The 26280-nt window shown below is 61.5% G+C and overlaps 2 protein-coding genes across 2 annotated transcripts in view; one reads left to right on the top strand and one right to left on the bottom strand.

Moving 5' to 3' along the window:
• Window positions 1-10378, bottom strand: part of FAM83G (family with sequence similarity 83 member G) — a 32879-nt gene extending 22501 nt beyond the window's left edge. Inside the window, exons 1-2 of the mRNA XM_066364993.1 lie at window positions 10271-10378; window positions 9129-9811 (exon numbers count right to left, since the gene is read on the bottom strand). Of these exons, the coding sequence (XP_066221090.1) occupies window positions 9129-9665 (537 nt within the window). The 5' untranslated portion in view covers window positions 9666-9811; window positions 10271-10378. The remainder of the gene's footprint in view (window positions 1-9128; window positions 9812-10270) is intronic.
• Window positions 1-26280, top strand: part of SLC5A10 (solute carrier family 5 member 10) — a 66418-nt gene that overhangs the window by 39164 nt on the left and 974 nt on the right. The window contains 6 exon segments of the mRNA XM_066364998.1: window positions 17923-18030; window positions 20517-20667; window positions 25147-25207; window positions 25209-25316; window positions 25473-25688; window positions 25939-25996. Of these exon segments, the coding sequence (XP_066221095.1) occupies window positions 17923-18030; window positions 20517-20667; window positions 25147-25207; window positions 25209-25316; window positions 25473-25688; window positions 25939-25996 (702 nt within the window).

Here is a 26280-nt window from a genome sequence, read left to right as displayed (position 1 = left end):
TGTGACAACTTAGTTGTTCATTTATTGCTTTCTCATATGTGCCTTGACCAGGGGGCTACAGCAGAGTAAGTGACCCCTTGCTCGAGCCAGCGACCTTGGGTCCAAGCTGGTAAGCTCCACTCAAACCAGATGAGTCCGCGCTCAAGCTGGCGACCTCAGGGTCTCGAACCTGGGTCCTCTGCATCCCAGGCCGACACTCTATCTACTGTGCCACCACCTGGTCAGGCCAAACTCCAATATCTTTTTTTTTTTTTTTAAGATTTTATTTATTCATTATAGAGAGGGGGCAGAGAGAGAGAGAGAGAAGGGGGGAGGAGCAGGAAGCATCAACTCCCATATGTGCCTTGACCAGGCAAGCCCAGGGTTTTGAACCGGCAATCTCAGTGTTTCCAGGTTGACGCTTTATCCACTGCGCCACCACAGGTCAGGCCAAACTCCAATACCTTTAAAGAATCAAACTTCAGCACTCCACAACATAACATTGTCTGCTAGCTAATAAAAAATCACCAGACACAAATAAACAAGAAAATAATGACCCTCATGAGAAAAAAAAAAATCAAAACTAACCCTGAATAAATACAGATGTTAGGTAGAACTGGCATCTCCAGACATGAAAACAGTTATGACTGTATCCTGTATGTTCAAAAAGTTACTTAGAGAAAAAGTTTTGTTTTTTTTTAAAGAGAGAGAGCTCGAGAGACAGGAAGGGAAAGAGATGAGCAGGATCCACTCGTGGTTGGGGTACTTTAGTTGTTCATTGACTGCTTCTTATACGTGCCTTGATGGTAGGGAGGCTACAGCTGAGCCACTGACCCCTGGCTCAAGCCAACAACCTTGGGCTCAAGCCAAGGACCTTGGACTACGAGCTAGCAACTCTACACCTACACTCAAGCTGGTGATCCCACGCTCAAGCCAGATGAGCCCGTGCTCAATCCTGCGACCTCGGGGTCTCGAACATCGACAGTCCGTCTGCCACGTCACCACCAGTCAGGCGGAAGATATTTATCTTTTTTTTTTTTTTTTCATTTTTCTGAAGCTGGAAACAGGGAGAGACAGTCAGATAGACTCCCGCATGCGCCCGACCAGGATCCACCCGGCACGCCCACCAGGGGCGACGCTCTGCCCACCAGGGGGCGACGCTCTGCCCACCCTGGGCGTCGCCATGTTGTGACCAGAGCCACTCTAGCGCCTGAGGCAGAGGCCACAGAGCCATCCCCAGCGCCCGAGCCATCTTTGCTCCAATGGAGCCTTGGCTGCGGGAGGGGAAGAGACAGACAGAGAGGAAGGAGAAGGGGAGGGGTGGAGAAGCAAATGGGCGCTTCTCCTGTGTGCCCTGGTCGGGAATCGAACCCGGGTCCTCCGCACGCTAGGCCGACGCTCTACCGCTGAGCCAACCGGCCAGGGCTCAGGCGGAAGATATTTAAAAAACAAAACAAAACACCAAACTGAACTTCAAGAGGTGAAACGGTTCCACAGTTAAGATGAAAAGCACGAGATAGGATTAGCAGCTGACCAGACACGAGAGAGAAAAGATGAGTGAACTTGAAGACACAGCAATCAAGAGCCATCCAAAATGACACACAGAGAAGGAGACTGGGAATAAAAACAACAAGACCAGAGCCTCAGGGAGCTGTGGGTCAACTTCAAAGGCCTAACAAGCGTAATTAGAGTCCCCGAGGTGCCCCGGCAGAGGGTGGGGGAGAGACGGAAGAGCCTTGGAAAAATAATGGGCAAGCCGTTTCCACACTGAAGACTACGCAGCCACGCGTGTAGGAAGTCCAGCGAGTCCCAAACGGAAGAGACAGAAAGGAAGCCACACCCAAGCCCATCCTTGTAACCAGGTCGCTTTTCAAATCGATGATAAAAAGTCTTAAAGGCGGCCGGAGGGGAAAAGGACCATCCCACACAGAGGCGCCAAGCTGAGCGGGTGTCCCCTCGGCATCGCTGCAAGCCAGCGGACATCAGAGCAATGCGTGGTGTTAAGGTCCTAAATGGAAAAACTGTGACCCTGGATTCCACACCCAGTGAAAACAGCTTTCAGGCCCAAAGGCGAAGTAAGCGCCTTTTCAGACTTCCGAGCGCTGAGAGACTCCCTCTCCAGCAGACCTACACTACGGGGTCACTGCCACCACTTCCGGTCCAGAGGTGGGGCGGGGGCCCCACCAGGACAGCGGTGGCCCCACCAGGACAGCAGGGGCCCCACCAGGACAGCGGAGGCCCCACCAGGACAGCGGGGGCCCCACCAGGACAGCGGAGGCCCCACCAGGACAGCGGGGGCCCCACCAGGACAGCAGGGGCCCCACCAGGACAGCGGAGGCCCCACCAGGACAGCGGGGGCCCCACCAGGACAGCGGAGGCCCCACTAGGACAGCGGGGGCCCCACCAGGACAGCGGGGGCCCCACCAGGACAGCGGTGGCCTCCGGAGCAGAGGTCTGGCCCCCACCAGGACAGCGGAGGCCCCACCAGGACAGCGGTGGCCCCACCAGGACAGCGGGGGCCCCACCAGGACAGCGGGGGCCCCACCAGGACAGCGGGGGCCCCACCAGGACAGCGGTGGCCTCCGGAGCAGAGGTCTGGCCCCCACCAGGACAGCGGAGGCCCCACCAGGACAGCGGGGGCCCTACCAGGACAGCGGTGGCCTCCGGAGCAGAGGTCTGGCCCCCACCAGGACAGCGGAGGCCCCACCAGGACAGCGGGGGCCCCACCAGGACAGCGGTGGCCCCACCAGGACAGCGGGGGCCCCACCAGGACAGCGGTGGCCCCACCAGGACAGCGGGGGCCCCACCAGGACAGCGGTGGCCTCCGGAGCGGAGGTCTGGCCCCCACCCCTTCCTGGGGGTCTGGAACAGGGTCGGGAGCTGCTGCTCTCCGGGCCTCCAGCCCTCTCCTCCAGCACAACCGCTGCGGCAGACTGGGCTGTGCTGCCTCAGTTTCCCACATTCCTGACATGGACCTGCCCCCCCCCCCCCCCGTGCTTGCAGGATTAATGAGGTGCCGCCAGGAAGGTTCTGCAGGCACTGAGGAGGCTTCCCGGGTGGCCTACGGCTAGGAAGCCGCTGGCCTGGGTGGCCCTACCAGAAGCCTCGGTCGCTCCTCTTGGGAACATTGCATGACCTGAGGTCTCTCCCCCCCAACATTCCTCAGCTCTTGCACCCTCCCCACTCTGGAATAGCCTATCGAGACAGAAGCCTCATTAGGGCCAATTAAAGAAGGCTCAGGCCTCCTGAGTACCAAAGGACCGAAGCAGGACGGGGTCAGAAAGCCCATTCTGGACCCGCCCAGAGCCTGGCGAGGAGGAGGCCCCAGCCAGGCGGCGGCGTGGGGCCCTGCCCTTAGTCCGCACAGACATCAGCCTCCTCCCAGCTGCTCAGGAATGCCGCAGAGCCCGGGCCGGGGAGCCGTCAGGTGGCCAGGTTCGCCTTGTGGACGGGACAGGAGGACACACTGGCCCCTCTCCCCGCTGCCCCCTCTCCCCGCCAGCCTCCAGAAGCCGCGAGCCCTCCGAGTGTCCAGGCTTGACGGGTGCAGGGTCCAGCCAGGCCGACCACCCCCATCTTTGTCAGCTGTCGAACTGGAAAATCTCAGGGTCATACACTCACAAGCCTCTAAAACCTGCGCTCCTCCCGGGTCCAAGAGGGTCAGACACTGGAGTTCCTGTGCACCCTGACCGCCCCTGACCACCCCCTCCCAGAAGACTGACCTAGAAAGGACTTGGCCAAGATCACACGAGGAGCCAGGGCAGGCTGAGGCCCCTTGAGTCCCCTGATGCCCACGTCCTCTCTACTGCATTTCATCGAGCCCCTGCTTGCATGCCTCCCGGACGGGGAGCTCACCACTTCTCAACCCAGACTTCTCCCAGAGAGAGGCCGCCAGGAGATGGGTGAGGACCAAGGTGGAGGGAAGGAGGGCAGAGAGCTGGCATTTACTGAATGCCAGCTCCATGCCAAATACCACACACACCAAGTGCTTTACATACCCCCTTTTGTCCATTTCAATCTCATCGCCACTTGGAGGCAGGTGTTGTCATCACCGTGACACGGAGGAAGACGGGACGGAGGGTCAGGGAGGCCAAGCGACTATCTCAGGCGGCACATTAGATACCAGCGGAGCTAGGGCTCGGGCGTGTGTCTCGGGTTCCTGAGTCTGTCTGTTTGTCTACTTCCCCACGTGGCACTGAGCCCGGGAAGGCCTCAGAGCCTCGGGATCCTTCGGACCCCACAGAGGCGGCGGGCGCAGCCCACCCCGGCCAGGGCCCGCCGGGATACAGGGAATACATTGTCCTGGTGAACTCAGCGTTCTGTGGGCGCTCACAACACAACTCTGCCTCGAGACAAGTGCCCAAGCCCCACTTGACAGATGAAGAAACTGAGGCCCAAGGTCAGGTAGCAAGAAAGTGGGTGAGCTGAGCGGGTGAGCCTGGGGCCTCTGTCTGCTGGCCCCGGGGGGGGGGGGACTCTTGGCTGTAGCATGAGCCTCTCCAACCAGGGAGACTGGGGTTCTGTGGAGCCCCGTGCAGGCTGGCCACGCCAAACAGCCTGGTGCGACCTTCCGCGGGCCCTGGCCTGCTCTGAGCCTCGGCACTGTCCTCTGTGACGGGAGGGTGACACAGGCCCCGCCTCACAGGGTCGAGGGCGGACAGTGCCTGCAGGGGGAAGGCTGTCCCGTCCGCCCGAGTGCTTTGGGAGCGAGGCGTGCGCCCAGCCCAGAGGGGCCGGCCCCCCTCCCTGTCGGAGCTGCTCCCGGGGCCCCCCAAGCTCTCAAGTAAGATGCAGCCTGTCAGGTCGGAAGCCTTTGCAGAGGACAGGAGCCAACACCCCACCTGGACGGCGAGGGCCCTGGGCTGGGAATGACCAGAGGAGGTGGGAAGACAGCTCCCCGACCCACTGCGTACTCCTGGGACAGCTGACCGGGCCGCCTGGGGGCCTCTCAAGGTGCGGACGGTGTCCCGGTGCCACCGGCTCAGGGGCAGTGAGAGCCTTCCCTCCCGGTCTGCAGGGACCCGCAGCGGCTCCCGGTCACCCGGTCCCTGGTCCCAGTGTGGTCAGACTGCTGTCCCTCGTGCGGAGCCCAGTGTCTGGGAGCCTGATGGGGACATGGAGAGTGATGACAGTGCTTCCACTGTCCTGGGTCAAGCTGGGGAAGGTCAGAGAGGCCCCGACGATCCCGTGAGGGGCCTGGCTCAGGAGAAACTGCCAAGATGCCGCTTCTCCTGGGAAAAGGGGCCTCGGAGCCTGCAGACCCGGACTCTGGGCCCCTGCTGACCCGAGTTCTGGGCCCTGCTGACCCGAGTTCTGGGCCCTGCAGACCTGAGTTCTGGGCCCTGCTGACCAAGTTCTGGGCCCCTGCTGACCCGGGTTCCAGGCCCTGCTGACCCGAGTTCCGGGCCCCTGCTGACCCGAGTTCCGGGCCCCTGCTGGGCCCAGCCCCTTCCGCTATCAGAGCGATGATCTCAGATAAGTTATCTGACCTCAGCCCCCCAGGCCCCGGGTTTCTTCGTCTGCAGACCTACTGTGTGGAGCCGCTGGGGGGGCTGCAGTGTAGGTCACGTGCCCACCCAGCCCCTGGTCTATCGCTGGCATTTGATCAATGCCTCAAAGCGCCTTTACGCCCCTGGAGCTGAGCCCCCGGCCAGGACTCCGGCGTGTGGCCGCGAGGCCCCGACTGGAGCAGGCGTGGGGGCTTCATCAGGCATCAGGAACCCTGGTTCCTGTCCCTTCCTGCTGTGTGGCCCTGGGCAAAAACCTAGACTTCTCTGGGTCTCTGTTCCCAGGCCCTGGCCTGGCTGGAACAAAGTCCGGCTCTCCTTGAGTCCTGGCCGTTCCTTCTCCCTCAGCTTCCTCCCCCTCGCTCTGTGCCGTGCCCGGCCCCGGGGGCCTCGCCCCGGGCTGTCAGGCTGGTGAAGGGCTCCGAGCCCAGCCTCCCACACCCCCGTCTCTCCAGCTCATCCCTTCCCAGGCGTGAGGCTACAGGCCCGCCTCTGGTATGCAGCTGAAACCCCCAGCAGGTGCTTCCCCAGATAAATCACCGGCTCCCGGGGGCAGAGGGCTGGGCAGGACACTCGGGAAGCCGGAGCCCAGGGGGCTGGGAGACGTCTCAGCGAGCACAGGCTGCCTGCTCGGAGCCACGCGGCCAGGGGAGGCCTCCGAGGCCCAGGGCCCAGCGTCGTCCCGCCCAGCCCGGCCTGGCGCCCCTGGGAGAGTCCGCTGCAGTCACCGGGCAGCAAGGTGTCAAGGCCTGAGGGACATGAATAGTCCTCAGTGCCTGTCCCGTGCTCACTTCACAGATAAGGTGCCTGGGACTCAGAGAGCAGCCTGGCTGTGGCAGGTCACACAGGTGGAGGGCGGAACGGGGACCCGACCCCGGGACTCTTGGCTTCTTGGACTGTGGCCTCTTCATTCCACTCTAGTTTTTTGGGGGAAGGGGGACCTGGTGGAAGCCCTGACAGGTACGGTCTCCCAGGCCAGGTGGAGGGGTTGGTGGGCTGGGCTGCCCGGGCTCAGAGACAGCAGCCCCAGGCAGAGTGCTGCAGGATCCACCGTCCAGTCCAGGCGGCTGGACAGCGAGCCCCCCTCCCCCAGACCTGGGAAGCAGGGGGCCGGGCGCTCTCGCTGCGCTGGTAGCAGGGGGGAGAGGGGAGGAGGAGGGTGAGGGGGTGTGGGGAAGAGAAATGACTTGTGGGAAGAGAGACGGCAGGAAGAGCTCCCGGCTGGCGGCCAGGCAAAGGGCTCGTCAGCGTTCGTCAGCATCCCTCAGGGTCACGGCCCCGCCCCTTCGAGCCTGGGAAGCCGCCAGAGCGGGCGCAGGGGACATGGGAGGGTGGCAAGGAGCTGGGACGAGCTGCCCCTCCCTGCCCCGTCCCAGAGTCTCAGGACAACACAGGCCTGGTCCCCGCCCCTCCACCCGAGGAACCAGCTGGGCGAGTCCGCAGGCCTCAGTCTCTACATCTGAAAAATGGGGCAGATAACACTCCCTGAGATTATAACGTACCGCGCGCTCGATGGACAGTCGCCATCATGACAGACGGCTTGAGCACGCACCGCGTGGGCCGTGGGTCCCAACGTCGATGTGACAGGGAAGTGGGGGGGCTGGAAAGCAGGGGCTTGGCGGGACCCCCGTGCCGTGGGGTGTGAGCAAGTCCCTGCCTCCTTCGTGTCTGTGTCCCACGTGCAGGAGGAGGCGCTGGGCCCCGCCTGCCTCTGAGACCCTCCCTGGGAGGCTCCTGGCTGTCTGAGAGGGTGTCCGTCTAGGCAGGGAGCCCCCTGTCTTAGAGGAGTGGAAGCAGCGGGCCGTGGCGACCCACTGGGGGCGCGAGCTGCAGGGAAGCCTAGACTGTTGGCCCCACGGAGACTGAGGTTCAAAACCCGACACGGACTTCTTCCTGGCTATGTCACCGGTCAGCCTGCAAGGCTTTTGCCAGGAGCAAATCAAGTTATGGAAGGGGCCCCCGGGAGCAGGGGCAGCGGCTGGGCCTCAGCCCTGGCCACAGACTCACAGGGAGGCTGGCCTCGGGCGTCCCTATCTGGGCCCATCTCTGGGCCAGGCTGTCTGTCTTTCCATCTGGGGGAGATTAGACTCGGATGGTTCTCCTGCCAAGCTGGGATCTAGCGTCCGCCGCCTTCCTCCTCCCGGTGGGGAGGAGAGGAAAGGCCTGGTGGCTCCGGCACGGCTGGTCAAGCATCCTTGGCCTCAGTTTTCCCAATTTTAAATAGGGGGGCGGAGGCTGTAGGTAAGGGGATCCCTATAGGCCCTCCCAGGGGCCTGGGTCCCATGACCCCAAGTCAGGCACCCACGTGGGGGGTTGGGTGGGTTCTTCAGCTTAGGAGCTTAGGAAGGCCCCTTCCTCCTCCTCCTCCTCCTCCTCCTCCTCCTCCTCCTCCTCCTCCTCCTCCTCCCTTCTCCTCCTCCTCCTCCTCCAAGTCTGCCCCAACTCCCTTCACCTGACGGAGCCTCACCACAGCCAGAGACGCAGCTTTTGTCCTCACAGCCTCCGCTCCCCGGACCAGAAGCCAGAAGCCCCAAGGCTGCCTGGGACAGGCTGAGAGCCAGGCTCCCCGACACAAGCCCTCTGACTCAGCCAGCCCCTCACCCACCCTCAGGAGACAGAAACTTCCCGTTTCTGGAAACCTACGCCCTGGCCGTCTCCTCAGCTCCTGACACACCTCTGGTTTCTCTGGCCCCAGCTGTCCGTCGGCCAGGACGGTCCCCAAAGCCGGCGTCTGGGTCTCAGACCATACGCTGCCCACTCTGGGCCTGGGACGGGGGAGGGGTTAGACTCCACGCGCAATGTACCCAACCCAAGGCCAGGACAGACTGCCCATCACGCGCTGCTCCGCACCACCGAGCCCAGACCTGGCTTCAGAACCCTTCTCAACACAGCCCGACGAGGCAGGCTTCAGCCATCATGTCAGAACGTGCTTTCGAAACCAGGAAAAAGGGCTCTTCTGCTCAGCGGGAAGAAACACCATCTATCTGCTCAAGGTCACGGCCTGTCCAGCCACGGCCCAGCTGTCTCCCCAAGTGGTGAGCTCCTCTTCTCAGAGTATGTGTCAGTGGGTCAGCTGAGTGTGGTCACCCACCCCGGGGACACTGCCCAGCTCGGCAGGGGTCAGGAAAGGGAGGCCAGACAATATGCTGCAGCATGAAACTCAACCCAGGTGGTGGACAACCCTCAGCTGAACTCACTCCGTTCCCAACACTGAAGACCAAGCCTCCCCCGCCCCTCTGGCTGAAAGGTTCTGCCCCTGCCCAGCTCGTGGAGAGGCTCAGAGAGGGCGCCGTGAGAGGAAGCCACATCCTTCCTTTCCACCCCGACCCCTGCAGCGCCTTGTTCTGGGAGCCTGTTCCTCAGGCCCTGGAAGTCAGAAATACCCCACGAGAACACACACAAGCCCTTTGAGAGGCGGCGGCCCCCTGTGACCTGCTGGAGGACCCAGGCACCCTATCCCTCCCAAAGAACAAGGAAGGAACCCCAGAAAAGCAGGAAGTGAGCCAGCCTGTAGACCCACCGGGACTACGGGGGACTCTCCACACTGGGCTCTGAGGGAGCCACTGAGGTCGGAAGAGGCTGGGAGGGGGGGGCCAGCTTCCTCTGGCGGGTGGGGGGGCTCCCGCCCGGTGGCTGACTCACCTTCTGGGCCTGGCTGATCATCTTGCGCACCACCTCTTTGATGTGGGCCTGCCCGTCGATGGGGGGCTGCATGTAGACGCTGGCCCGGGTCACCCCGCGGTAGGCGATGGTGTCGGGCCAGCCCAGGTCCAGCTGCGGGATGGAGCGGTCTGACTTCTGGGGCCAGTACTCCAGCGAGGGCGGCGGCTCCGGCTCCGCCCGCGTCGGGGCTCCGTCGTCGGCCCCGCCGGCCGTCTCCTCGCCGTCCCTCACTCCTCCGCTGTCCTCGGGCCCCTGGGTGCAGCCCGAGCCCCGGGGGTCCTGCGAGCCGGGGTCGTACACCTCGATGGTCTCCAGGATGCGCCTGAGCTCCAGCTCGGACAGGAAGTCGCGGATGTTCTCCCGCCGCAGCACCTCGTAGAAGGCCTCGGGGCCGCGGGCCGCCAGGGCCTCCAGCGCCAGGCGCTGCTCCTCGCTGTAGAAGAACTCGGGCTTGGACTCGCTGGAGCGCCAGTTGACATGGCTGTTGTCCAGACACTGCACCTGAGAGAAGGCCATGGTGCCGCCCGGCCAGCGCCTCTGCCCACCGGGGGAGCAGGAGACGGAACGCTCAGCAAGGTCGGGGTCCCAACTGCAGCCGGGCAGGGACGCAGCGGGCGCCGAGGGGCCTCCGGGCCGCGCCTGCTCCTCTGCATATAAGGACCCTGAAGGAAAGAACAGGTAGTAATGCGGGAGGCAGGTCAGAGCGCGCGCAGGACTGGGGCAACAGGGCAGGACTGAAAAACAGAAGAGGCGGGTGGGACACGTCCCCAGGGCCCGGTGACCTGTATCCGTACCGGCACAGGGCGCGCACATCCTAGGGGATTTCTGGAGCTGCCTGAAGTCCTAAGCTACTGGTGCCGGGGCGCCAGGGCTGGCAGGGAGCTTCCCACAAGTTTCCAGTAGGGGAAGGCAGGAGACTGAACTCTTAACTGGCACTGGCCCTGGCTCAGGGACGCCCTCATTCCCAGGGCTTCCGGGAAGGAAGAGTGGAGAAGGTCTTAAAAATCCCTGGACGCCAGGGACAGGCAACCCAAGGGGCCTGCCCGGAGGCGGCGAAGGGGAAGCGCGCCCAGGAGTGGTAGGCGCCAGGATCTGGCGTGCGGGGCCGGACACTCGCTTACCGGGTGACCGCGGGCGCGTCGCAGAGCCGGCGAGGGAGCCGCGCGCGCGAAGGCGGAGCGGTGCGCACAGGCGGCGGGCAGGTGAGGAAGTGCCACACCGCCCACCGGCCGCCACCTGAGGTCACGTGCGGCTCGGGGGCGGGGCCGGAAACTGATTCAGCCCGACAGGGACCCGCCTCCTCCGCGGCCCCCAGTCCCAGGTGGCCGGATTGTGTAAAGTTCAGGGACCAAAGTCCGAGGGAGTTCTTGGAATGTTGCGGCCCAGAGAGGGACAGTGTACTTCCCGAGGTAACACAGCAAGTGAACGGCTCAGACATTCCCTCTCTTTTCACTCCCCCCCCCCCCCCCCGGGCGTGTTGGTAACCCTGGTCCAACCTATGCCACTTCCCAGGGGGGATGGGAAGCCCATAGAGACACCCAGCTGTGGAAATAGAGTTGGGGGTACTAAGCTGGGGGGTCCCCAAGGCAGGGGTAGAGCGAGCGCCCTCTGACTCAACCTCAGGAGCCTTCGTGGAGCTTGGTGCCCCAGTTTTTCGTGAGAAACACGTACTTCCCACTGGGAGGGGTCCCGCGCCCCCAGGACTGGTCCTGCAGGGTGAGCATGCCCCACCTATGCTGAGGGCAGTCAGAGAGAGCTGCTGTGGGCTGGGGTCAGACCCAGCGCTCTGCCCAGCGTCCCTGGGGCTTGGGACCCAGTTATGGGAGGTGTGGGGACCACATCTGAAAGCAGGCTGCCAGGGCAGGGACCACGAAGCCCATTAAAGCCGGCCAGACAAACAGCCCACACTCCATTGCACGCCACAGCCGGTCAGTCGGCCAGGCACCGGACCCAGCCCTTCCCTCCTGGCCCCTGGCCCCTACCTCTCCCTTGATGGGGCTGTCTGAGGACACTGCTCAGAGCTGCTGAGGGCTGGAATCCCTGCTCCCCGAGGCCCTCACTACCATCCACCCTCGCCTGTCAGACCTCAGCTGGGTCCACTGCTCAGAGCAGTGACCGCTCTCCCAACCCCAGTACCCCTGTGGTCCCCACCACTCACCCCTCAAACCTCAGGTCCTGCAGCCCACCCTGACCCCGGGGTGCGGGAGGCATCACGTTGTGTCTGAACACAGTGACCCCAAAGCCCAGGCCCCTGTACCTCCCTGAACACGGTCCCACAAGTGCCCCCACCCCGTCCCGGGGTGTGAATGCAGGCCTGCGCCCTCCTCCCCAGGGAACCCCCTGGGTGAGTGCCGCTGGGAGCTCTCCAGCCTGATTTACAGCCTCTTGGCCGCTGGGGACCCAGCACAGGACCCTCTCTGGGCCTCTGCCCCTGCTTTGTTCACCACAACAAAGGGCCTGGGGCAGGGGGGGGGGCGTGAGGAGAGCTGTGGCTCTCAGCGGGCAAAGGCCCTTAGCCCTCTGATGCCCGCACTTCCCTCCCTGCCCATCGCTATTGACACAGGAAGGTGCTTTAAAAAACCCAAAAAAGATCCCAGAGAGCTTACGTGCAGCCTTTACCCAGCCGGTCCCCCAGCGGTGTCATTCTGTGTGACTGTAGGACCAGGACATCACAGCAAAAGTCCATGCAGGTGTGACCCAGGGCTTGCCTGGATTTCACCGGTCCACATGTGTGTGTGTGTGTGTGTGTGTGTGTGTGTGTGTGTGTGTACACGCGGGTTTGCTCAGATGCACACAGCCTCATCGTGTGTGCACATTTGTGTAGCCACCATCACGGTCAAGATGGAGAACTCTGTCACCCCCAGGCTCTCTCTCTTCAGCCCCAGGGCCACCGCTGACCTGTTCTCCGTCCCTGGGACCCATCCAGGTCAGTTTGGTTTGAGAGCTTGCTCCTCTCTGTGGCTGATGGGTGCCCCGTGGTGTGGACAGACCACCTTGTCTGTAACCATTCCACCTGCTGCAGGACATTTAGATTTCCAGTCTGGGGCCATTATGCACAGAGCTGCTACAAACGCCCAAATACCTGTTAAATTATGTATATTTTACATTCCCACCAACAATGCACGGGTGATTCCGTTTCTCCGCATTCTTGTCAACATGTCGTGTTGGCACTGTTGTTTGATTTTAGCCATCCCTGTAGGCATGTACCTGTCTCTTCCTTTTATTTTATTTTTTTTTAATTTTTATTTTATTTATTCATTTTAGAGAGGAGAGAGAGACAGACAGAGAGAGAGAGAGAAGAGAGAGACAGGGGGGAGGAGCTGGAAGCATCAACTCCCATATGTGCCTTGACCAGGCAAGCCCAGGGTTTTGAACCAGTGACCTCAGCATTTCCAGGTCGCGTTTTATCCACTGCACCACCACAGATCAGGCTAAACTGTTTTTTTTTCCTTTTTTAATTTTTTTTCATTTTTATACCTATCTCTTATTGTGTATAATTTTTGACTTCCCCAAAATGTAACTGTTGGCCTTACTGATAATATAAACAGTCAATTAAGCCTGACCAGGCAGTGGTGCAGTGGATAGAGTGTTGGACTGGGATGCAGAGGACCCAGGTTCGAGACCCTGAGGTCTCCAGCTTGAGCGCTGGCTCGTCTGGTTTGAGCAAAGTTCACCAGCTTGGACCCAAGGTCACTGGCTTGAGCAAGGAGTTACTCGGTCTGCTGAAGGCCCGCAGTCAAGGCACATATGAGAAAGCAATCAATGAGCAAATAAGGTGTCGCAACGAAAAACTGATGATTGATGCTTCTTTTTTTTTTTCTTTTTAAATTAATTTTATTTATTCATTTTTAGAGGGGAGAGAGAGAGGGAGAGGGAGAGAGAGAGGGAGAGAGAGAAACAGAGAGAGAGAAGGGGGAGGAGCTAGAAGCATCAACTCCCACATGCGCCTTGACCAGGCAAGCCCAGGGTTTCGAACCGGCGACCTCAGCATTTCCAGGTCGACGCTTTATCCACTGCGCCACCACTGATGCTTCTCATCTCTCTCCGTTCCTGTCTGTCTGTCCCTATCTATCCCTCTCTCGAACTCTCTCTCTGTAAAAAAAAAAAAAAAAAAAAAAAAAAAAAAAAAAAAGAAAAAAGTCAATTAATACATATTTTGTATATTATATGTATTATATACTGTATTTGTTTGTACAATGACGTAGCTAAAGAAAGGAAAATATTATTAAGAAAATCCCACCTGACTGGTGCTGGCGCAGTGGATAGAACCTCGACTTGGGACACTGAGGGTCCAGGTTTGAAACTCAGAGGTTACCTGCTTGAGTGTGGGTTCACCAGTTTGAGCCCAAAGGTCGCTGGTTTGAAGCCCAAGGTCTCTGGCTTGAGCAAGGGGGTCACTGGCTCAGCTTGAGCCACCCCCACCCTGGTTAAGGCACGGAGGAGAAAGCAATCAATGAACAACTACAGTGATGTAATTACGAGTTAATGGTTCTCATCTCTCTCTTCCTGTCTGTCTCCCTCTCTCTTTCACTCTCACAAAAACAAAACAAAACAAAACAAAACAAAAACCCGGGGAAGAGAAAATATGTTTAAAGTATTTATTGAAAGCCTGACCAGGCGGTGGCGCAGGCGATAGGGTGTTGGACTGGGATGCGAAGGACCCAGGTTCAAGACCCCGAGGTCTCCAGCTTGAGCGCTGGCTCATCTGGTTTCAGCAAAGCTCACCAGCTTAGACCCAAGGTCGCTGGCTTGAGCAAGGGGTTACTCGGTCTGCTGTAGTCCCACGGTCAAGGCACATATGAGAAAGCAATCAATGAACAACTAAAGTGCCACAACGAAAAACTGAAGATTGAAGCTTCTCATCTCTTTCCGTTCCTGTCTGTCCCTATCTCTCTCTCTCTCTGACTCTCTCTCTGTCTCTGTAAAAAAAAAAAAAAAAAAAAAAAGAGTATTTATTGAAAAAAGTCCATCTGTAATTTCAAACCCATGACCCCGTGTAGTTCAAGGGTCAAGTGTATGATATGATGAGCTGTAATCTCTGTGCTGCACTTTAGACCCTAGAACTTACTCACCTCGTAGCTGGAAGCTTGTACCCTTTGACCAACATCTCCCCTTTCCCCTCGCCTCTGGCAACCGCCACTTTGGTCTCTGTTTCTGGGAGTTTGGCAGTTTAAAATTTTGAATGTAAGTGATGTCCGGCAGCCTTCGTTTGTCTGTGAGGTCCTTCACTCAGCACAATTCCCTCCGGCTCCATCCACGTTGCTGCCGATGGCAGGAGGTCTGGTCTTTCTCACGGCTGAACGCTACCCTGCCATATACATAAAATCCTCTGTGTCCAATTCTCTGCTGATGGACAGTTAGGTTGTCTCCATATTTTGACTGTTGTGAATAATGAAGATGGGAGTTCAGCGGTCTCTTAAAGGTAGTGGCTTCATTTCCTAAGGATATAGATCAGGGATCCCCAAACTACGGCCCCGCGCGGGCCGCATGCGGCCCCCTGAGGCCATTTATCCAGCCCCCGCTGCACTTCCGGAAGGGGCACCTCTTTCATTGGTGGTCAGTGAGAGGAGCATAGTTCCCATTGAAATACTGGTCAGTTTGTTGATTTAAATTTACTTATTCTTTATTTTAAATATTGTATTTGTTTCCATTTTGTTTTTTTACTTTAAAATAAGATATGTGCAGTGTGCATAGGGATTTGTTCATAGTTTTTTTTATAGTCCGGCCCTCCAACGGTCTGAGGGACAGTGAACTGGCCCCCTGTGTAAAAAGTTTGGGGACCCCTGATATAGATCACAGGATAGTTTTATTTATATTATATATTTACATATTTATTTATGTTCTGAGGAAACTCCCCATGGATCGCCGTGGCCGCTCTGGTTCGCGTTCTCACCAGCGGTGCTCCAGGGTTCCCTTCCCTTCGCTCACATCCTTGCCGTGCGGTGCGCGTGTCAGCTCTTGTCTTTTTGATGGTAGCCACTGATTCGCACTCCTCTGGTGATTAGCGGTTGTGAGCGCTCTTTCCTGTACCCGTGGGCTGTGGGGCCTGAATATTTTGGGGAAAATATCTATTCGGTTCATCTGTTCACTTTTAAATCAAATTTTTTTTTTTTTTTTTTTTGCTATTGAGTTGTAGGAATTCTTTTTCCCAATCCGTTTCGTTTCGCTGGTGGCTCCCTTGGCTGTGGGGAGGCTTTTTCCTTTGATCCCATCCCACCTGTTTACTGTTCTTACCTTTGTTTGCCTTCGCTTTTGGTGTTGCATCCTCCCCCCACCCCACCCCACCCAAAAAGAAAGAAATTGTCTCCAAAACCCACGTCAAGGAGCTTAGCCCAGGTCTTCTTCTAGGGGCTGTAAGGTTTCAGGTCTTGGGGTGAGGGCGAGGGTTGATGGGCGGGGAGGTGCTGCGTCCCCCGGTCCCTGAGCCCGGAGGCTGCAGGGAGGGAGACTTGGGGGGAGGGGGTGGAGCAGCTCCCGGGCTCCCGGGGTGGCCCCTGGCCGGGTGTGGGAGCCAGTGGGGAAGCGCCCAGATCCACAGACGCTGCTTGCTGCACGGGCAAACCCAGCAGCCCTCTGCCCGGTTCCCCAGCCCTCGCGGTTGGGCACGGCTCGCTCCTGAGTTGGCACATTCGCGGGACATTGTTTAACTGGCGACACCTCTGCTGTGGTCACAAAGGAGGGGTTGTTCTTTCTTGAGGTTCAGCACAAACACGAGGGCAGGCTCCCCGAGCCAGCCGCGCTCCGAGGCGGGGCCCGCGTGCCAGCAGCCGGCAAGAGGCCGGATGAACTCAGCCAGGATCTCCTGACTCAGGCTTTCTGAGCTATTATACGGCTGTGACTCCACGTCCGTCCCTCCCGGGAGGGCTGGGCCCTGCAGGCGCCAGAGGCCGCCAGTCCAAGCCCAGCACCTGTCGGGAGGGGCCCGCCAGCTGTCCTCTGAATGCCAGGCCCCAGTGGCCCCAGAGTCCTGCCAGGGGCCCCCTGGGCTTTGACCTGGTTCTGGTTCTGGTTGTGTATCCCAGGAGAGTGACTGCTTTTCTGTCCCCGGGTTCTCTCATGGGCCCAGCTGGCCGGGGTGGAGGTGATCGGGCAGGGAGGCTGGATCACGCCGTGCCTGAACTCCTTCCTGGCTCTTTCTGGGCTCCTTTCTCCTTCTCCTTCTTTCCTCCCGTGCCGTTCTCCCTCCTCTCTCCCTTGCTCATTCACTTGTTCATTCGCACATGTTCCCAGAACATCTTCTGGGCCCAGCCCTGAACTAGGTGGTGCCTGGGACAGAGATGACTCAAAGCCATTGTCCACCTTCAGAAGCTCCCAGTCTGGTAGGGAAGGTGAAAATATGCAAGCCAACAACTTGTGTGATCCAACCCTTGGCCCAGGAGCCTCTGGGAGGCAGCGGCTCTGCCCTGGGGGAGACCGGGGAGAGAGTCTCGGGAAAGTCTCCCAGGACAAGCCCTTTGCCACTGACCGAGAAGCTGGGGACAAACAAGGGTTGGGGTGGGGGTGGGGTAGGGGTGGGGGGCAGGGAGGAGATGTCTGCAGAAGACTGGAGGAGTCCAGGGGCCGGGTGTGTGAGAAAAAACACAAACAGGTCAGGGGGCCCGCGGGAAGGACCCGGGACCCACCATCAGGGACGCAGAACGCTGTGGAAAGGCTTTTTTTTCCCCAAAGAAGCCATGGGCTCCTCCGGGGAGGCGGCGTTGGGGGGGGGGGGTTCCTGAGAAGTATGGGGTTCAGGTACAGCTGTCATTTCAGAAGGATGGAGAGGATGGGAGAGAGGCAGGCAGTGAGGAGCTGGTACCTGGGTGTCGTGAGGAGAGGAGGACGGAGCCCTGTGGTGCAGAGTGAAGTGGGCAGGGCAATCCATCCATTGGTCTATGGATGGCAGGAGAAGCCATGGGACTGAGGGCTGGGGGAGGGAGGAGGGAGCAGGGGGGGCCATCATTGGACGAGGAGGGGGGAGGGGAGAGATCTGATTGGACACACTGAGTGACTGACGGATGCAGGGAGCAAGCCCCCTGGAAACCCAGGGCTCCAGAGAGGCTGGACAAGACGGGATGTAGGGTCCTGAGGTGACGGACGACGCTGCCCCAGAACCTCCTGCCCTGGAGGAAGGGGCCGGAGACACACACCTTGCCTCTGTGGGCTGGGCATCGAAGGAGCGACCTTTCAGCAGGGTCGTTTGGAGGGGACAGTGCTTAGCCCAGGAGTTAAGTACCCTGTCGGCACAGGGCGCACCGAGGCACGGAAACCCCGGTGCCCACCACGTGGAAATCTCCCAGCTGCTCCCCCCGCCCGTACCGGCCTCTGCGGCCGGCACCTCCGTTCCCGCCCCTCCTGGTCACATCGAGCAGCCCCGTTTCTGAGCTGTCCCTGGGATCGCGTCTCCTCCTCTGCTCTGCGCTCCGCGGGCTTCTGGGGAGCATCTCGGGTGGGGGGACAGGAGCCACAGATGTTTACTATTTTTTTATTTTTTATTTTTTCTGTATTTTTCTGAAGCCGGAAACAGGGAGAGACAGTCAGACAGACTCCCGCATATGCCCGACCGGGATCCACCCGGCACAACCCACCAGGGGGCGATGCTCTGCCCCTCCCGGGCGTCGCTCTGTTGCAACCAGAGCCATTCTAGCACCTGGGGCAGAGGCAGAGATGACGCGGGCTCCGGCCAGGCTTCTGCCCTCGGCCGGGCCTTGCCCACCCTGGGCGCTGGCATCTGTCTGTCTGAAGGGGCGCCATGGCCCGGGTGTGGACCTCAGGGCACCTCTCTCCCGCACAGATGACGTGGGCTGCGTGGTGCCGTCCGAGTGCCTGCGGGCGTGCGGGGCCGAGATCGGCTGCTCCAACATCGCCTACCCCAAGCTGGTCATGGAGCTGATGCCCGTCGGTGAGGCTCGGGGGGGGGGTCTGGGTGGAGGACCCACACGGGCGGGCGGAGGGCTGTGGGGGCCGTTCTGCCTCCAGTGGGGTGCTGGCTGGCATTCGGCAGGCTGTTCCACTCCGCTCCTCGGGGAAGAGAGGAGAGTCAGCACAATGGAGAACGCTCACAGGACACTCACCATGCCAGGCTCCCCCTGCGGCTTCTTCCGAGGGGCCTGGCATGCCATGACCATCCCCATTCCAGGGACGGGGAAACCGAGACCCAGAGAGGTTCTGTGGCCTGGTCAAGGTCACATGGCAGGTGACCCGTCTGAGCCTGGATAATCTGCCTCCAGAGCTGGTCCCCGTAACCTGTGCTGCGCTGACCTGTCCTGTCCCTTGAGAAGGGGTGCCACTTTCTGTCCTCTCTGGGTCCAGGGGGTGCCCAGCCCTGGTACGACCCGCTTCTCTCCTTGAAGGGCTGTGAGGTAGAGTTATTAGTGGCACCTTGTAGGTAGGGAAACTGAGGCACACAGCAGGGTCGGGGAGCGCTTGTCCGAGGCCACGGGGTGGCTGAGGCACAAACCCCAGTCTGCCTGGCCCCCCACGCCCGCCGCCCCCTCTGCCCAGGGTTCAGGAGCCCAGGCACCTGGTTACCCTTCACCTGCTGCCTCCCCGGAGGGTGAAACTCTGGGCCAGGCTGGGGCCTTTTCCAGGTTTCCCGTGGCAGCCGTGGTCCTGCCCAGGTGACGTGGGGTGACATGGGGTCCCAGTCCCAGGAGGGATGCAACAGAGCAAGGTGTGGGGGGTCTCACCTCAGCGAAAGAAGAGGTTTCCCGAGAGCCCCTGCAGGTGGATGATGCTGTCCCTCATGGGAAAGCACATGTCCCCTTACACAGGGCCCCATCTCACGCCAGGGGTCCTCAGACCCTGTCGTCCCCCCCCCGCTGGCCTCCCCAGTGGGAAGCTCACATGGCCTCGCCTGCCCTCCCCTCCTCCCCAGGGAGCCAAGGCCCAGGGGATATTAGTGCACAGATCTGGGATCAGATCTTGGCTCTGCTACTTGTTGGCGGAGATATTTGGGGCATGTCACTTCCCTGCTCGGAGAGCTGCGATGCGGTGTCCTCGTTCTGTAAACCGGGGGATGAGCACACCCACCCGCCCCTCAGCCTTCTCCCGGGGACTAAACGGTCTGCGTGGCCCCAGTCTTGGCTGCAGCGTGGGCTTCCTCCCCTCTGGGCTTTGCCTCCTCCTTCTGTCCTGTTCTCGAGCCACAACCCCCCCCTCTCTCTCTCGGCCTTCAGCTCCCCCCCCCCCGTCTGAAAAAATGGGTGGAGAAGCCCCGAGTGCACCCAGCTCTCCCAGCAGGAAAAGGAGGGCGGAGAAGTGTTTCTGAGAAAACACTTTTCTGAACTCACTTGCCTCTGGGCCCCACCCCAGGTCAGCCTGACACCTGGACAGTGGAGACCGTGGGCTGCCTGGGAGCCACGCCTCCCGGCCGGTGGGGCCTCTGGAAGGGGCCCTGTCAGACTGACCCTTGGGCAGTGGGCGAGGACAGGCAGGGAGTCCGTGGACGTTGTGGGGTGGTTGCGGGGGGTGATTAGACACTTGGAGAAAAAGGGTAAGAAGAAGCCTTAGAGGCGGACGTGCACCCAGACCCTGCGAGGGGAGGTGGTCAGCCGAGAGCCACGTGGCACTGAGGCCTCCCTCTCTCAACCCCTCTCTGGCCCGGAGCCTCCTGCACGGCTTGGCACACAGCCTGCCTCGCCACTGGCTCCAGGGGGACCCCTCGCTCATTCCCAGCCAGTCCGCAGGTGGATGACGCTGTCCCTCGTGGGAAACCACATCACCCCTTACACAGAGCCCACAAGGACGGGAATCCCCCGTGCCTGCTGGAGCCTGCCACACATAGGAAGTCCCCAGAGGCTGGGCCGCTGATCCCTGCCTGGGGTGTGACCTCCACGCCCGAGAGCCCTACCCCCGGGCCTTCTCACTCCCCGACCTACCCCAGAGTCCTGCCTCTGGCCCGCTGTGCTGTGCGTCCCTGGGCACCTGTCTTTCCCTCTCTGAACTTTCACTTCCTCATCTGCCAAATGGGTTAAAAGCCTTCCGTCAAGTGAAGTCATGGGTGCAAATGTGCTTTCTCCACTGCAAAGCTCTGCGGAAACCAGAGGGCTGGTCGTAGCACTGACAGCAACAGCCACCGTTAGGAGCTGGAGCTACTGTGGCCAACAAGCCGCAGGCTCAAGAAGCACATTCAGAAGTCAGCACAGTTGGTCCTGGGCCTCCCTGGCCTCCTGATTGGGGGTCTCTCTGTCACCCCCTGGAACACATCAGCTTCCTCCCTCCCCGTCCTGCGCTAGCAAGGGCCTCACGGGGGTATAAGGAGCAGCTCTGCCAGGAGGCGCCATGGGGGTGCTCCCCACAGCAGGACGCAGTCAGCAGGGGCTCATGGGGGCCAGGGCGGGGGCCAGGGCGGGTCCCAGCAGCCCTCTCCCCGTCTCTGGCCCCCAGGCCTGCGGGGACTGATGATCGCGGTGATGATGGCCGCACTCATGTCGTCGCTGACCTCCATCTTTAACAGCAGCAGCACCCTCTTCACCATGGACATCTGGAGGCGGGTGCGGCCTCGTGCGGGCGAGCGGGAGCTGCTGCTGGTGGGCCGGTAGGGTGGCCGGGCGCGGGCACCGGTGGGGGTGGGGGCGGGCGCGGCCTCGTGCGGGCGAGCGGGAGCTGCTGCTGGTGGGCCGGTAGGGTGGCCGGGCGCGGGCACCGGTGGGGGCGGGTGCGGCCTCGTGCGGGCGAGCGGGAGCTGCTGCTGGTGGGCCGGTAGGGTGGCCGGGCGCGGGCACCGGTGGGGGTGGGGGCGGCCTCGTGCGGGCGAGCGGGAGCTGCTGCTGGTGGGCCGGTAGGGTGGCCGGGCGCGGGCACCGGTGGGGGTGGGGGCGGGCACGGCCTCGTGCGGGCGAGCGGGAGCTGCTGCTGGTGGGCCGGTAGGGTGGCCGGGCGCGGGCACCGGTGGGGGTGGGGGCGGGCACGGGCACGGCTGGGAAGCGGGCACCCCGGCCACAGGCCGGCCGGGCGGCCCCAGCGGAGGCGGGCTGCAGGAGAGGAATAGGAGTTTGCCGGCTGGAGAAAGGAGGAGGCCAGGAAGGAGGGGGAGGCCAGAGTCTCCTGTCCAGCCCACCTCCCGACTGCTCTCCGGCCACCTCTCCAACAGTCCCAGCCCTCGAGCCCATGAGGGACCCCGAGCAGCATCTCCCAAGGAGGGCTCCCTCCCCCCCAACTGCCCCAGAGACCTTTCCGACTTCCCCAAGTCTGAGCCCTGAGGCGGAACACAGGAATGACCATGCTCAGGCCAAGGCTGACCTTCCGGCCCCTGTGCCCCTGGCTCCTGGCCCCACGGACCTTCCGCCCATTTCCTGTGAGCCCTGCTGGTGTCTCCTTATCACCTTGACGACCCACCCCCAGAGCCCCCTCTGCAGCCCCCCCTGACGCTGCTGACCGAGGAATGAGTCCCTGTCCCCTCAGTGCCTTCCTCGGGGGACTCTAGCCAGGCTGCAGCGAGTACCTGGGCCCCTTCACAGATCCGAGGTGTCTCCTCTGTGCCTCTCTCCACGGGGGGCAGGCGGCGGCTGTGCCCCGCCCGGTCCGGCCCTCTGTCCTCATGCTGGGAGTCCTTGGGGGTGAACTCAACAGTGTGTGTGTGTCTGACGTTTGGGTCCTCTCCTGGGACGCCCTCCCTGTCTCCCACTGAGCCGTATGGCTCCTACCCTGCTGGGTGAGGGGCCGGGCCCCGGTGCACTCTCTACCTGGGAGCCCACGGTGCCCATGGGCAGGGCGGGGACTCCCCCCACCCCCAGCTTCCAGGCAGCTGTCCCGGTGACGGTGACGCAAAGCCAGCTTCTGTCAGAAGGGCCCTGTTGGGACACGCCAGACAGCAGGCAGGCGTGAGCTCATCTGCAGGCCTGTAGCCTCCAAAACAAGGAGCCTCTCCCTCCTGCTCGCAGGTGCTTCTGTGTGGGCACCGCCCCCGAGCACCGCCCCCCGCCCCCCGCCCCAGCCCTCCTTGCTGCGTCCTGGAGCCCACGATGCACAGACTTCTTTCTCGGCCTTTCCACGCTCGGCCACCCTGGCAACGGGGACCTGCACGCCTCCCCAGAGCCCTCTCCGGCTTAGGACGCCGGTGGCCGCCATGTCTGCCCTGTGACCCCCGTGGCCCCTGCCCACGAATTTCCAGCCTCCCGAGAAGCAGGTTTCTCTCCTGCTCTGAACCCAGAGTCCTGAGCCGGTGCCCCTCCATGCCAGCTCGTCCCCAGCCTCGCCACCGTGCCCTTGACCCTCCTTCCCACCCCTGCTACCGAGGCGAGCCCCACCCGCCCCTCCTCGGGCTCTGCAGCCTCCTCCTGGCACTGGCACGAGGTGGCCCCTCTTGGGGCCCCAGCTCTCTCAGCTGCAGCCAGCCTGGTGCAGTGCAAGGGCCCAGAGCCAGGGTGCACCTCTACCACGCCTCCCTCCTGAAGCCCTGGGGACCCCCCCCCCCGCCCAAACACCTCCAGGCTCCTGCTCCAAACAACATTGCTCAAGCTGTGTCCTAGGCCATGTGAGGTCTTGGATCCAGGGAGCCTCGGTCTAAGGAGACAGGGGCTCGTAATGGGGCAGCAGAGAGCTCCCAGGAGCCTGGGGAGGAGGCCCCGTGGCACAGGGACTACTGGCAGGGGCATGCTGGCACCCCCACGGTCTTATCGGGTTGGGGTGGTGGCCAGAGGAGAGGTCACAGGCCTGGGGGTGCCAGCCCCAGGCCCGCTCCCGTCTTCTGCTCATTTGTCTCCCTCCCCTGCTCCCCTTTCTGTCCTCTCTTCTCTATCTTTGCCAACAGTACCCGAGGCCTCCCTAGACCCTTCCTTGAGCTGGGGGTCCAGAGAGATCTCAGAGGACCGCCACCCCAGCCTCAGGCCTCGAGGGCTCCCAACAAGCACAGCTGTAGCCGGGAGCCCCAGAGAGGACCAGTCATCCTGTAGCAATGTGGGGGGGGGGGGCAGGGGCGGGAAGGTATCCTGAGCTGGGGGGGGCAGGGGCGGGAAGGCATCCTGAGCTGGGGGTCAGAAGGGACCTTAGAGGGCGCCGGGGCCAGGGCCTCACTCCAGGCGGGGCTGCAGAGACCCCAGGTGTCATGTGTGTCCCGTGTCCCCCCCCTTTGCCCCCCCCGCCCCCCCCCCCCCGCACGGAGAGGCTGAGTCTGAGATCAGACTTCAGGAGCCCCTGTGATGGAGGCGGGGCTGCAGAGACCCCAGGTGTCATGTGTGTCCCGTGTCCCCGCCCCCAATCTCCCCCGCCCCCCCCCACACACACGGAGAGGCTGAGTCTGAGGTCGGATCAGGAGCCCCTGTGACGGGGGCGGGGCTGCAGAGACCCCTGGTGTCGTGTGTGTCCCGTGTCCCCGCCCCCAATCTCCCCCGGCCCGCACGGAGAGGCTGAGTCTGAGGTCGGATCAGGAGCCCCTGTGACGGGGCGGGGCTGCACGGGTGTTAATGGAGTCTGCCTGTGCCTTTGAAGAGGGCAGTGCCCGTGCCTGCCAGGCTAAGGGTTAATTAGTCTTAATCAAGGTGGCACCTCCTTCCTCCACCCTCTCCCTGAGGCCTGAAAAGCAAAAAAAGGAGGCAGGCAGGGCAGGCGGGAGGACCCGCCCCGGCTGCATTACACAGCCTTGTTCACCCCTGCTGTTCTGTTCAGGGTTCCAGGGGTCTCACCCACCACCCACTTTATTCTATTTATTTATTTATTTATTTTGTGGCAGAGACAGAGAGAGTCAGAGAGAGGGACAAATAGGGACAGACAGACAGGAAGGAAAAGAGATGAGAAACATCAATTCTTCATTGCAGCTCCTTAGTTGTTCATTGATTGATTTCTCATATGTGCCTTGACGGGGGGCTGGGGGGGGGCTACAGCAGACAGAGTGACCCCTTGCTCGAGCCAGCGACCTTGGACTCAAGCTGGTGAGCTTTGCTCAAACCAGATGAGCCTGTGACCTCGGGGTCTTGAACCTGGGTCTTCTGCATCCCAGCCCGACTCTTTTTTTTTTTTTTTTTTAACATAGAGAGAGAGTCAGAGAGAGGAATAGATAGGGACAGACAGATAGGAACGGAGAGAGAGATGAGAAGCATCATCAGTTTTTCATTGCGACACCTTAGTTGTTCATTGATTGCTTTCTCACGGGCCTTGACCACGGGCCTTCAGCAGACCAAGTAACCCCTTGCTCGAGCCAGCGACCCTGGATCCAAGCTGGTGAGCCTTTTTTTTTTTTTTTTTAATTTATTCATTTGAGAGAGGAGAGAGAGACAGGGGGGAGGAGCTGGAAGGATCAACTCCCACATGTGCCCTGACCAGGCAAGCCCAGGGTTTTCGAACCGGCGACCTCAGCATTTCCAGGTCGACACCCTATCCACTGCGCCACCACAGGTCAGGCCAAGCTGGTGAGCTTTGCACAGCCAGATAAACCCGCATTCAAGCTGGCGACCTCGGGGTCTCGAACCTGGGTCCTTCCACATCCCAGTCCGACACTCTATTCACTGCGCCACCGCCTGGTCAGGCCCAGCTCGACTCTTTATCCACTGCGCCGCTGCCTGGTCAGGCAACCCACCACCCATTTTAGGAATGAGGGCTCCTTCATCCCCAGGGCCTCCTCCTTCTGGAAGCCCTCCTGGATTGATGCTTCCTCTGGGCTCCCTAAGCCCAGCCCCGAGCACAGGGTGACAGGCTCATCTACTTTCTTTGCTCAACTCTTGAGTCTTGGGCAGTGACCAAGGCCCCTCTCAGCACCAGGTCCGTGCTCCTAGCACAGTGCCCGGTCTTCAGGTAGGCTCTGGTTGCATAGTTTGTTGAATGAACAGGTGGACCATGTCTCTGCTGTGGAGGGGTCCTCACTTAGAGGGGGATGCAGGCAGGAGCTGAAAGGCATCAGTGCGGGATGGGGTTGGGAGGGGCTCACTCTGGCTGATGGAGTTCTCATGGGCAGGGTTTGGGGCAGGCAGGACTGGCCATGACCCTGGAGGAGTGGACCATGGGGCCAGCAGGGCACAGATGCAAGTGTCAGTGGGCCGGGGGCCATGGGGGAGGGTGAAGGAAAGGCCCTGCCTGCCCGCAGGCTGGTCATCGTGGTGCTCATTGGCGTGAGTGTGGCCTGGATCCCCGTCCTGCAAGGCTCCCAACAGCGGGCAGCTCTTCATCTACATGCAGTCGGTGACTAGCTCCCTGGCCCCCCCGGTGACGGCGGTCTTCGTCCTGGGCGTCTTCTGGCGGCGCGCCAACGAGCAGGTGGGGTGCGGAGGAGAGCTGGGGGGGCAGGCTCCTCGGCCCCCTCCCTGGGCTGGGGGGCAGCCCGTTTGGCTCTCCCTGCTGCCTGAGGCTGGCCGGGGGCGGCCTGGCCTCCCTGCCGTGGCCCCAGCTGCCCCTGGTCCCTCCTCTCCCCAGGGGGCCTTCTGGGGCCTGATGGCGGGGCTGGCGGTGGGCGCCACAAGGCTGGTCCTGGAGTTCCTGTACCCGGCCCCACCCTGTGGTGACGTGGACACCCGGCCGGCCATCCTCAGCGGCATCCACTACCTGCACTTTGCTGTGGTCCTCTTCGTCTTCAGCGGGGCAGGCGTGGTGGCTGGGAGCCTGCTGACGCCGCCGCCCCAGGGGACGCAGGTAAGCCCTGCCCCGAGCCCTGGGCACCTGACCCCTGACCATTTCTGACTCAGGTCCCATGCTGACCCCTGACCCTCTCTGACTCAGGAATTCTCTAGCTCTGGGCCTCTCCTCCCCCCCCACCCCCATCTAGCCCTGGTCCCCGGGGGCCTTTCTGAGCTCATCTGCCCGTTTTCCTCACTGACCCCTGATTCTGTCTGGGTCCACTGAGTCCACCCCACCCCCACCCCTGTCCCGCCACACCCTGCAGATCCGGAACCTCACCTGGTGGACTCGAGCTCAGGACCTGCCCCTGGGAGCCAAAACAGGTATGCCTGTGACCCTGGGTCCTCTCCCTCTCACTCCCACCCCTGGGGCCCTGGGTGACCCTCCTCTGTCCCTCTGACTCCCACCCCTGGGGCCCTGGGTGACCCTCCTCTGTCCCTCTGACTCCCACCCCTGGGGCCCTGGGTGACCCTCCTCTGTCCCTCTCACTCCCACCCCTGGGGCCCTGGGTGACCCTCCTCTGTCCCTCTCACTCCCACCCCTGGGGCCCTGGGTGACCCTCCTCTGTTCCTCTGACTCCCACCCCTGGGGCCCTGGGTGACCCTCC

The sequence above is a fragment of the Saccopteryx leptura genome, chromosome 2, assembly GCF_036850995.1.
Source record: "Saccopteryx leptura isolate mSacLep1 chromosome 2, mSacLep1_pri_phased_curated, whole genome shotgun sequence".
Lineage (NCBI taxonomy): Eukaryota > Metazoa > Chordata > Mammalia > Chiroptera > Emballonuridae > Saccopteryx > Saccopteryx leptura.
This window is presented reverse-complemented; position numbering and strand designations above follow the sequence as displayed.